Here is a 12723-nt window from a genome sequence, read left to right as displayed (position 1 = left end):
TTTAATTATAGTGCTTAGTTTCATCAGAACAAAGAAAAACTGATGCAGACCAGTTGTGTAATCTGGTTTTCTGCAAGATGCCTAGCCTTTTAGATCAATACAATTTAACTAAGTAGTTTAAATTGTAATGAAAAAGTATTAAAAAATAAAATTGGTAGCTGTACAAACTTGCTTGAAAATGGATGCTATAGCGTCTTTGTGGTGAGATGAAGAATACTGATATTTAAATGCCACAAACTCTAAGGCAGCTTGCTTGAATTTCACAAAATTTTTTGAAATTTTGCTTGAAAAGGAAAATTAATGTTTCGCTCCTCAAGCACAAGAGTTCTGTTGCATTTTTAAAAGTTTGTGAACAATATGTGTATATGTACAGCAAGGATAATGTTCTCCCATCCAAAGTGCTGTCCTGCCTTTCTAATGCAACAAGGTATTTTCTTTAGTACCTCTGCCCTAAGCAGTTATTTGCTCTTTTGATGCTCTTTGGGTTACTTAGTGAATCTCCTTGCAACAGCTCATCATATGTTAACAAGTGGTCACCACTAATATGACTGCGTTTATATTGAATAGGTAAAATGAAACTTAGTGCACAAATTACTATATTAAAAATAAATAATCTAGAGAGATATTTTGAAACAAGTCAACCTGATTTTCTAGCTCTCTATCTGGCTATAGAATTTCAGATTAGGAGGCAAGTTGTAACTGTGTCTTTTGAGTGGTGGTCTTTTGTGGTGTTATGTGTCCCTAAAACACACAGCTATTTCCATCAAAAGAAAGCAGTTTGCGTGTTGAAATTGATTTTACTTAAGCAAAAATGAAATAGGACAATTTTATTTCATAATAGGAGATGTGTGAGTCGAATTCACTGAATGCCACATAATCAAGTTACTCTAGCTTTAACAAGTTATTATGTGTCAGCTGAGCATCTGTGTGAGCTCCTAGCCCATGGCATATGTGCTGCCATTTGGCTTAGCCCGCTTTCGCGCTGGACTAAATTAAATCACATTGCCTTGCACGTGCCGCAGTTGGAGGGTTCATGCAGTTCTGCTGCTCAGCAGACGTGCAGGAACGTGTGTGTGTGTGACTAGTTACTTTTGTGCAAGTCAGCCTTGCTAGTAGGGGAATTTGGTGACAACTGGTCCAGTTAATGGGGTTTTCATTTTCATGTGTGCAGTTTGCCTGGAAGGGCCATGTTGTAGGCAGTATTGAGTATTGTGCTCAACCGTGAACATTTCCTTAGGGTTCTGGGCATAACAGCTAACCTTGCAAAAAATGGCCTTTTGATAAACAATAGCAGCAGCAGAAGTGCAAACAGCATAAAAAGTTCAATGAAGTGTGAACTTCAATGACTTTTTTTAAAAGATGGCCATATAAGGCAAGAAGTTAAGTATTCAGCTGAAATCCAAACCATTCTGAAGAATGCTGTTAGGCTATATAAGAAAGGATATCTTTATAATCAATATCATGCCTTGCCCTTCATGATCAAGTTACATATACCTCATCTCACATATAAGTAATGTAAACATTAGACTATTTACTTTTCTTTATACATTTTAAGCTAGCATCTAAATAAATTTTGCTCTTTAGAGTCATCTTTAATTATTCAAATTATTCAAAATTAATTTTTATTCACTATTACTTCTAGCAAGTAACAGTGGGAAATTGTTTTTCTGGTCTATCTTTGGAGGTTCCTTTGCTCAAATTTATAATGCTTGGCAAAATACCTTTTGTTTGTTTATTTTTAAGATTTCTTTTTCTTCAAACATGACTTTTGTGATCAATTTATAGTCAAGATAGTTACATTCAGTTGATCACATGGTTGTTTGCACTGTGAGATCTTGGACAGACTGCTTGTCCTGATCTGTAAAATATGGATACTAATGCATAATTTAAAGGCAAATGTGAAGTACATTTTAATAATGGTTGTAAAATGCTTTGAGATCTTCAGCTAGTAGTGTAACATACTGTATGGTGTATTTAAAAGTAGAGTAAGTCTTTAAGTTCAACCAGTCACTCTAGATGAATCGTAGCCAACCTTGCCATCGAATCTACTGCAGGTCCCCTTACTGTGGTGCCAGCTATGTCATTTGTATTCCACCACACTTAACTGCTTGGTATCAAGGCATGGTATCAGAGATTCTGGTAGTCTACTTTTGTGCTCAAAATAGTTCAGTAGGTCACACTCTAAGCTACTGTCACGTCTCCTTAATAAGTTGTGTGCAAGTTGTTTCATAAGTTAAGTGTACTCTTGCTAGCTGCCTGTTTCATAGCCCTATCATGGGTTTTGATCCTATCAAGATCTGAAGTTGGGCAATAGTTTAGTAACAGTGATATTCAGAAATTGTGATTTGTTGTAGAGAAAATGTAACGAAACGTGTTTGAGGATTTGTGTGAGCTAAGTGAATCCAACTGGTTTACTCAGTTCGTGAATATATTTTAACTGTTAGTCCTGCAAAACTGAATTCCAGTTTGAAAGTCAAGCTGTGTGCTATTTCTTCCCAAAGTTTCAGTAATAATTTTCTGACACCCAAATTTGGCTTTCCATTACACCTGTGTAACACTCACTATGGTTGTCAATCTGCCTCTGATGGAACTGTGGCAACGTTACTGAGAATGTAACTTGACCAGCAGCACATTTATCTTTGTCGCTGTAATGGTGATTATGTCTGAGGAAAAAAAGTAAATGTTTGACTTTCAGAGCGCAGGATGAGTTTTCAGTGTTGGTAGCAAAGGAAGAAAGCATACCTATTTTTAAACTGAATGTGACCGTGATATCAATTTGGAGAAGAAAAAAATGCAATGAGAAGTTTTACAGTCACTTATCACCACAAAAAAATCCTTTAAATTGCTGGTTTATGTGATTTTTTTTTTTTTTTTTTAAATAAAGTATTTGAAACAGTTCTTGAACTGATTGTCACCGAAATCTATATATATTTCCAAAAGCAGTATCTGACCAAGGCTTCTGTGACAAAGCACAGTAAGCATGCTGATCTATATAGAATTTGAGAGAGTTGTACCACTTAGAAACAGTGCTATTTGAGGGCAAAATAGTGGTTTTGTTATTGCATCCCCAGATACTATGTTGCCTAGCAGTATCATTAGAGAATGATCTCAGATGTTCTGTACGAGTATCCTGTGGTACTGATGGCACAGAAGTACTGCATCAAAGATTGCGAATGTCATTGACCCTGTTTCTCACTTGTTTTCTGCGTATGTACGATAATCTTCCTAAGGCAAACTAGGAAAGGATTCCTGAGCCATTTTTTCAAAGTCTGTAGAAAGGTATTAGTGTCAGGGCCCTGAGGATATTGATAGGCCTTAATGACCCTGACCATTAGGGTCATGGAAAAGGTGATAAATGATTATCTATTTGTAAATTGAAAGCATGCCTCTGCTATTTCAGAATGTAAAGGTAAATTTTCATGATCAAGTGTATCACGAGAGCATCTTGTTATGCTTTTTCATTTAGGTCTCTAAAATGAGTTGAAGATGACTTCCATGAATGAGTGGAAGGGTTGAGCTCGATTAGATTTACTAGATCAATAATCACTATTTGAGACTGAGATATACAGTGCCATAAGAGATGGAAATTGATTTGTATAGTTAAACTGAATTTACTAATTTGTGCTGAGATCCAAAAAGGCACTTAAGCATGGTAGTGATTAGTGTAGACCCCTGTGCTGGTCTTCATAGTCTTGAATGTTAGATGTACCATATGATACATAGACAGTGTGAGTGCTACGGCCATGAAATAATTTTTGGATAAAATTTTGACATAAAAATTTTTAAGAGAAAGGACTAGAATTTAAGTCTCCCTTTGTCTTTTTTCTAATGAGTACTGTAATCAAAATTTAGTTATCTTTTTTTCCTAGCTTCTTTTCTTTAGATTATTCTTATGTCTGCAAAGTTCAGTTGCCACAAGAGAAAAGATTTAGTGTATTAACCACTCCTGTTTAGCTTGCTGAAGAATATTTTTCTCCTGTGATGTGAGAGATGTGGTCAAACAGAAAATTGCTCTTTCATCTTTTACACTTAAGGTTAATTCTACAACTTCCCCTTATCTGTGAATGAACTAGCAGATATATTTATGTACCTTCTGTCATGTTCATCTGGGGCTTAGAAACTATGGTTTGATAGCAGCCGTATTGTTTCTGGAAGCTGAAATCAGGTCTGGAACTATTACAGCTTCATTATGTTACTGCATAACATGAACTGAAGATGTGGTGCAGGCACACTCAGTCCCACTGCTTTGCTCCTGAAGGACTGATACTATCTATTTTTCTTCCATTTGTATATATCCCAGCTTCCCATTTTCCAAATGATGAATAACTGACTGTACTGTACACTGGGAATAGGGTGGAGAAATGACATCACCTTATTCTGGGGCCCTTTTTTGTTGTCCTACCAATTTTGACCTTCCAATACCCTTAGTGCCACAGCTATATACTGCGCAGGGAAGCTGTAGGCACATAGTGTCTTTGAGAACTCAACTGCTTTGCGAAATGTTGAAGTTGGCTACTGACCCCAAAAGCTTTTGGTGTGGGAAAGTGTTGAGAGAGAAAAAGAGAACAGATGGAAACTGATAGATATCCCACTGTTGTCTCATTTCCTTGGGAAACTAGGCTAAAAATAAGTTGAAAACTTGGGGACTGATGCTTCATTCTAAGTGAGTGCTCAAACACCTTGTCAGTCATTCTCTGACATCCTTTTAGGTGGACTCAGACCTATGCTTTTGGGAACTGGATGTGAATGTAGGGAACTATTACTGTATTTCTGCTGTAAAATGATAATCTGTTGTTTCACCTGTGGGTGAATGTGTTGGAATACATATATTCACTGTATAGAATACGGAGAAGTAAATTTGAGCCAATTGCAATAGGCAGTAGTGTTTGTGTGTATGATAGCATTGGCTGCATACCAAGAGTTACAATTTGTAGTTCAGTCTTATGCTTTCTATAAACATAATATGCAATGGGATAATGTTCTGAGTTGGTGGCCTATCAGCTTCAGTCTTCCTTATTTTGGCAGTACATTATGGACCAGCTGGCTGACCTCAGTCTGCCGTGCATAGAAGGAAGGTATTGTTCAGAAGCAGGACTTGTGGAGGAAGCAAATCAGTTTGTGTAGTCTAGAAAATCTACAGTCACTCTATTAATGTTTGGGTAGTGGTAATCTGAATGGCGTGATATGATCTTGCTGAAAGCACCTGGACACAAGGATGACACCTTTTATTTTGACTTTATGCCTTATTTTTCATTCTTAACTTTCTTGATGTGAGAAAAACAGGAGCATGTGTACTTTGTGCTCCTAGGCATAAGTAGATGAAGCTACCAGGGTGGAATGAGCTGTAGTGTATTTTACCATGCATACTGCCAATGAAATCATGCAGGCATTTCTCAGACTATCAAACCTGTGTGCACAGAGCTTGAAAATGCCTCCTCTGCAATCTAAATGACTATTTGCATCATATTATGATTTATTAGGCTTTAAAATTGTTTCTGTATTATTGCTGTAAATAGCTCAACCCTGAATTCTTCAGCTTAAAATGCTCTAATGTCCTTGTTTTAACTAACTTTAGAAAAGCAGCAAGGTTAAACTGAACAAAATTATGTTTTAATATAAAGAGCTGTAATGGTTTTCCTCAGACCTTAGATGAAGGGAGCAGTAAACATGCTTCCAAAATTATTCTCCTACCTAGAAGTTAAAAATAGAACTTAAAACTCCCTCCAGTTTAGTTGCTGTTATGGGAACTGGAGAAGGTATTAATTGAAATGCTGTGACCTGAGTTAAGCAGGGAGTCATATTTAGATGATCAGACAAGCTTCTTCTGGTCTTAAAACTTAGAGATCTCAGAAAGTTCTATGCAAGTTCTATAGAGTGAAAATAAATACTCGTGGTTTTATTTTTCTGGTCTTTGGAAATTAAATGAGATAATTAGAAATTACAGGAAAATATGTGGCATTCCAGTGAGAATAATGTGGTGGTGTTTGTTTTTGTGGTGGGTTTTTTTTGTGGTTTTTTTTTTGTCAGTGGTTTGCCTAAGGGCTTTTGATACCAAAATAGGAACAAGATTCAAAGTACAAAGGAGGTTGATTTAATATTCCTTTAGGGAACTGTCCTGAAGAATATGTAACAATCTGCTTCAGACAAGCAAATGTGAACCCAAAGACATTTCCTAAATACCACATTCTTGCAAGCGTTCACACATAATTGCGTGACTGCCAGTGACAATTGCATTCAATTGTTAAAGGAAATAATTCTGGCTATGTCTTTGAACAGATGGGTAAAAATGGGGTGTATATTAAGGCCAGAATAAATTGGCTTGCTTTGAAGAGGTCAGCAGATTACAATAATCTTCACTAGCCAAAACAGACTGTTAGACATCTGAAATTATACCCAATGCATTTTCTTTTAATCTCATCTTTTAGAATATTTAGCTAACTTGTAGAGCCTATAATCAAGCTGATGACATTTATATTGGACATAAGATTTTTCTGCTTTGAAGATATGGTTTAGGGATCATTGTTTCTAGCATAGACAGCTAATTGTTCAAAGGATGAAGTGTTTTAAAAAGTGAAATCTAAAAATGAAGAACAAAGAATGGAAGTCTTCTATATGATTTCCTGTGGAATTTGTAGAATTGCTTATGCTTGACACTTTCATATGCAGAATGTAAGTAATGTTTAGCAGCTGTTCTGGAAAGAGAACTCACCTGAAGGTCAGAGTGTTTCATGAAACTGTGGTTTATCACTGTTCATTATAAATATTATCTTGTACTAATTTTTTTCTTCTTGACTAAATATTATGCTGGCTTCAGTCTGTAATGCAAGAAGCTAGATTGTGTCTATGAAATTTCTTTAAGGTTTAGGCAGTAAATGAATTCTAGAATTTTGAGTGGAAGATATTAGAAAAAACCTTCTATGTCATACATTTCCTGCATCTATTTAGTGTAATTCTTTTAAAAATTAAGGATATTTGGATTTAAAAAAAGCATTCATTTTTATTTAAATTCTCTCACTAGTAATTTATAAAGAAAAGTATAATCCTGCAATGGTCCTCTGTGTTTAACTTTCCATACTGATACTACAGTCTTAAACCCTTAGGAGTCTACCTGCATTAAGGATAGTGAAGTCAACTTTAAGTTTGATGATTTATGGATCTTTGTGGGTTTTTATGCGTATATTCTGCATATAGTATATACACTATACCAAAGACACAATTTTTATTTCACTGCACATTTATTCTGCCACAAAATCCCAGAACAAAACACCTAACTGATTCCGTACATGGAAGGGCTGTAAACAGGATTCTAATCACTGTGGTGGAACAGTGTTTGAGCATCAGTATAGGAGCGGGGTATATATATTTTGACATGAACTCTGACTTAATTGTGTATGTCATGGGCTGTGTATGTGCCTCATTTTATCTTTCCTTCTGTCCTTTATTTTATTTTCCAGATATATCTCTTAGAAATATGGGTGATAGGGATGTTGTTATGCTCTAGTGTGTTTTAATAGCTTCCAACCAACTACTTTTTTTTTTTTTTAATTCCATACAATTATAGGTGCTAGCGAGAAATTAATGAGTTTTCCTCTTCCTCATCAAGTGTTCCCATTTTCATGTTTTGTTCGTCCATGCCTGGTATATCACCTTATAGAGTGATCAGGTCAGACATTCAGTAATATTTGTATTGCAAATATACAAAGAGATGCTGTCAAACTCTGTATGTATGTTCTTGCAAACTTCATAAAAAATACAGCCAAAGGGATTGTCCATCTGTTACCAATGTAATGCAGTTTATGATCTATGAGCTTTTTAGATCTGAAGTAACTTTTAGAAATTAATTTAAACATTTTTCTTTGTTGAATTTGATGTTAATATTCCTTATTATTAAAAAACTTAAGGAAATATATTTTTAACTTACCGAAAAAATTGTGGCAGATTAGAGGTATCTGGAGATGGATCTGTTTCACCAGCCTGCCTTCCTTTTGTTAATCAATATAATAAGTGTTTGTTTCCATACTATATTCTAATTTGTATTGACATGCATTAAATTTAGATAGGTGTGTATGAAATTGTGTTCTCAGCTGACAGCTGCTTTTAGTTCAGTTTTGTTTGTCTAGTGGTAGAGCATTAATATGTATTAGTGTATTTTCTCATGTAGTAAAAATGATTTTTCTTTTGAAGGTTTTTTGAATGATTCAGTTACTAAGTGCATTGTGGCTCTACGCTTGACTGTGATAGTGAAAGTCAGTACCTGCATGCCTGTGGAAGGCCATTCAGATAACCTCCAGTGTTCGGGGAAAGGAAAATGTATCACCAGACCAGATGAGGTAAGGTGAACTTATCAAGACAGACCTTCCTGTAGTGTGGAAATTCCACGGTAATATAAACAACAGGGTAAACTGTACTTGGTCCTCTGAGGGTGTGCATACCTTGCTGCTGCATAACAGGCTTCTAAAGCTTACAGATGTCACTAAATAATAACAATTATTTATTTACTATTCGTAAAAAGTCAAACACTTAGACAAAGAAAATAACTGATAGGAGATGCAAACATTCATACCCTGCCCTGGCAATAAAAACAATTAGTCAAATTGGGTATAAGGTAATATGTACTGCATCTTACTGCTACTATACAAGAATATTTGTTTATGGGATGAGGAGCACTTTCGATCCCAAATCTCCAGAGCAGTGTGTTCCAGTCTCCAGAGCAGTGTGTTCCGGTTTGTCTTCAACCTTCTTTTGGTTTTAGGTCTGATTTAATCAGTACTTATCTCTCCACATCTCAATAATTGCTCACTCAGAAATCACTGATCAGTGCAATGGAATTGTCTGAACATAATTATGAGAAGAAACAGAATGGAGTAATTCGGTAATGTTTGGAAATTTTCCTGTATGGCTTTCTCCTTTACATAATACTACACTGAGAGATTACAATGGCCACAGCAATTCCACTGACCCCTGTGAATTTTTTGCATGATCTAGTAACATGAGAAAATAAGAACCAAATGTGTCAAATTTGCAGTCTGTATACTGCTTTTACAAAACTAGACTGGCCTTCTGTGAATGAGATCCTGTATTCTCTGTTACCTTCTATATATGTTGATTTTATGTCATGGATTAAAAGTCATTTGCAGCACAAATATGGACAGTTAATCTTTTGGTTTTATTAATATTCATTTGGGAGATAAAAGCAATAGTAACTGCTGAGTAAATATTAACAGCTGTGAGCCTACTGTGAGCACAGAAAATTTGGCATATTTAGGGAATTCACTGTTAGTTCGTCTGCTGCCATTTTCTGATTTAAATTCTCAATAAGCATGTTTTATTGAAAAATGTCATTTTGAATTGTAACAACAATAATTAAATTGCTGCAGTTATCTCTATATGCATGGCCGGGCTAACATCTGGAATAATTGAGTATCTGCTTTATTTCACAAAAATAAAATTTTAAAATGCTTGAGGTAATGTGTGAACACAATTATTGCAAGATGTGTTTAGAAGTGCTACTGTACCATACCAGCTGGCTGGTATCCAAAGAAATTATTTGTTTGTATACAGTGTCCTATTCATAGTCCAGTTTAGTTTTTCTGCTTTAGTATATTTAATATTTTTGTGTTATAAATTCAGCATCTTGAATGTGAACATATTATATAAATAATATGTTCAAATTTACTGTATATAACAGCATGTCAAAATGTCATCTTTTCCATTTTTTGTCAAGTTGAGAGTTAAAGCCTTTGATAAATAGTCTTATTTTCCATTTTTTCATGTTGTTTGACCATTTTTATGACTAATTTCTTTACTGTATGTCGTATGTCACAAAATAAAAATAAATTACTTCCTGTATCTATGCAGAAGCATTAATGCTTTTCTGTGTTAACGAAAATGCATATATGGCCGTTAATACTTATCTATATTTTCTAAATCTTTGAGAGAATAAAAATAAAATAATAGTAATAAAAGGAAAATAAAGTAGTCTTTAAAAAGAAAACCAAATTAGCTTCATGGCAAGAAAGAGGAGCTATTATGTCACTCAAAAAAAAAAAATCAGTACATGTACATCCCCACTTGTAATCTTGACATTTAAAGTTTTGTATGTTAAAACTGGAACCATTAGTGATAAATGAACTGCCCTCATGCACAGGTAGTGTGTTGCTTTCCCTGGAAAATGAATAGAAAGAATTAGGATTGTTCGTATCTTTCCACCTATTCTTTCTTTGAACCTGAGTAATAACTAGCAGATTTATTAAGGTGGTGTTTATGATGTAGCATGCGCTAGGCTGTAGTTGACTGACGCCCCTGTGGCTGAAGCTGTGGGACATAGAAATTATGTTGAAGTCCATTTCTGAAGAGGCGTCTGTCAATTCATGGTAGTTAGAGAACTGGAATTAGCAGCATTCTCAGTATCTCTTATCTTCAAATAAAATTGTAACTTCAGAAATGTAATTCACTGTCACAAACTGCTCCTGAATTTTCTAGAACTTGAACAAATGAGGAATACGTCCCCAGTGACCCTCTCGAGTACCATCAAACCTATGCCAGCTAGCCTGCTGGGCTGGGTTAACTTACTAACACCTCAGATACAGTGTTTGCAAATGTAGATAATTTATCTCCAAGTTCCTACTCCAGGGAGAATAAAAATGTCATCTGTCCATAGTGGTTTTTAAATCTGTCAGGTTTCCTTACTCTTTAGCCTATTAGTTGTGTAACAGAACTTCAGACAGGAAACTGATTCAGGCCCAGCAAGATAGGTAGAAATAGAAGGTGCATATTTCATTAAGCAGGATGTTTTTGCCATTGTTTAACTCATCTTAGGTGAGATATGCCCTAAAATACCTTGATTATTTCTCTAACGATGGAGCAAACAACTGCCAAAATTGTTTGACGTGTACCAACCATTGTGTCTGTTTCCCACAAGATGCATCTTCTGCAGTTGTTTTTGCAGAGCTGAAATTTTAATTTTCTTCAGGTTTACAGCATGCCCTTTGTGATCTGCTGTTTCTTTTATCTATAATTCATTTGGTTTTGCACAATCTAGCCTTGGAGGATGCAAAGCAACTTCTTAGAAGAATGCATAAAAGGCCTTATACCATGAACAAGCTAAGAGCTCTGCTGGCTCTAGTCATTGCTTCCAGTGCCAAAAAGATTGGTGATTGTCTTTGTGGTTTTATGTAATTTATAGTTTTATTCCAAATGTGGTTTAACGTAAAAGAATGTAGTAACACCTCTGCTTAGTGGGAAAGTTGAATGTAATTAACAGTCTGCAGTGATACATACTGTAATCTATGGAGTACATAAAAACTATAAACAAATGAATTCTGGTCTAACATGGAAGTCTTGGCCAGTTTTTACTCACTTCTTACTTTACAGTTTTGCACATTTCCTCCTGATACATAACTTAGCTTCTATTCCACGAGATGCTTTTTGTAGAGTGTGGGTATGAAAAAGCTTTTAATGGAAGAGCTTTTGAAATGAATATAAAACTCACCACTTTATTTAAAGTTCTGTGAAGTGAGGTGATGCTGAGTCAAAGTGATGCCTTGACCTTCCTGTATATGAACTTTGCACCTCTGCTTTGCTACCATGCTTGCCATTCTTCCACAATGGAAATGGGAGTGTGTCAGAAGGGGAATCTCGTCTTGGTATCATCACAATATAAATACCACTTTCACGTTCATATACTCAGCTTTACACCAGAATAAGTTGTCTTCAAACCAGTTAGCTGTGAATGCAAGAGAAAAATCTTGGTATTACTGCCAAGGGAGAGATTTTTTTTGGTGAATTTCTGATTCCATGTAGGATTTTAAAGTGAACTTTGGCCATCCATTGGATTTGAGTGCCACAATTTTGCCTACATATGGGGATAAAATTATTTCTTTCAGATTGCTGCGTTCCATAACTTCAGCTCTCCCATGCTAAATATGAAAGAGCTGACAGTGTAAATATGAAATTTTATTGCTAGGTTTAGAACCCTTGAGATTTACACAAAAATAACTGGCCTCTGCCTGCACTGGGAAGTAATGTGTTGAAAATAATAATGACTTCCATGTCTTCTGTATCGGCTAGGAGCTTCAAGGTAGATCCAAATCTATAGAAAAGCTAATTATAAAAAAGCCTCATGTATACCTAAAGGCTTTCTCTCCTGCATATGGACTTAGTTTCCGCAGTACAATGTACTCCTAAATACAAAATATGTAATTATCATACAGCAATGTTTTGCTCAAATGTTATAGCAACTCACTGTGAGTTGTAATAAATACTGAAAGTCTTTCTCAGCAAGAGAAAGAATAGACATTCATTTTGTTCTGGTCATCTTAACAGCTTCTTTACTATAGTTTAAAAAAAAAGTTGAGCTTTTATGGTATCTCTAATGTGAAATTTAGAATCTGATAAGCACATTATTACTCTGCTTTACTTGAAATAGGAAAAAAGTATTATATTACAACTATATTTATAATATGATACTTACAGATGGGATAATAGCAAATTATTTTAAAGAATGTATTTTATTGCCATCCAAAGTGATGGCACTCCCATAATCAAGTAAAATGCACAGATGAACTGTCTATTGATAGTAGATTGTTTTGGAATTCTTAAATAGAGACTTTAATATCAGCATTATGGCAGTGTTTAGCTGCTTCTTGAGTTAATTTTCCTCAAATATGTTACTATATGTCATCTATTCAGGAAAAAAAAATAATAGTATCATTTGGGAAAAGT

At 35.1% G+C, this 12723-nt stretch overlaps 1 protein-coding gene across 1 annotated transcript in view; it reads left to right on the top strand.

Moving 5' to 3' along the window:
* DNER (delta/notch like EGF repeat containing) overlaps nt 1-12723 on the top strand; it is a 130386-nt gene that overhangs the window by 72596 nt on the left and 45067 nt on the right. The window contains exon 5 of the mRNA XM_086468226.1: nt 8185-8330. Within this exon, the coding sequence (XP_086324352.1) occupies nt 8185-8330 (146 nt within the window). The remainder of the gene's footprint in view (nt 1-8184; nt 8331-12723) is intronic.

Source organism: Leptosomus discolor, chromosome 7 (assembly GCF_034619465.1).
Source record: "Leptosomus discolor isolate bLepDis1 chromosome 7, bLepDis1.hap2, whole genome shotgun sequence".
NCBI classification, from domain to species: domain Eukaryota; kingdom Metazoa; phylum Chordata; class Aves; order Leptosomiformes; family Leptosomidae; genus Leptosomus; species Leptosomus discolor.
This window is presented reverse-complemented; position numbering and strand designations above follow the sequence as displayed.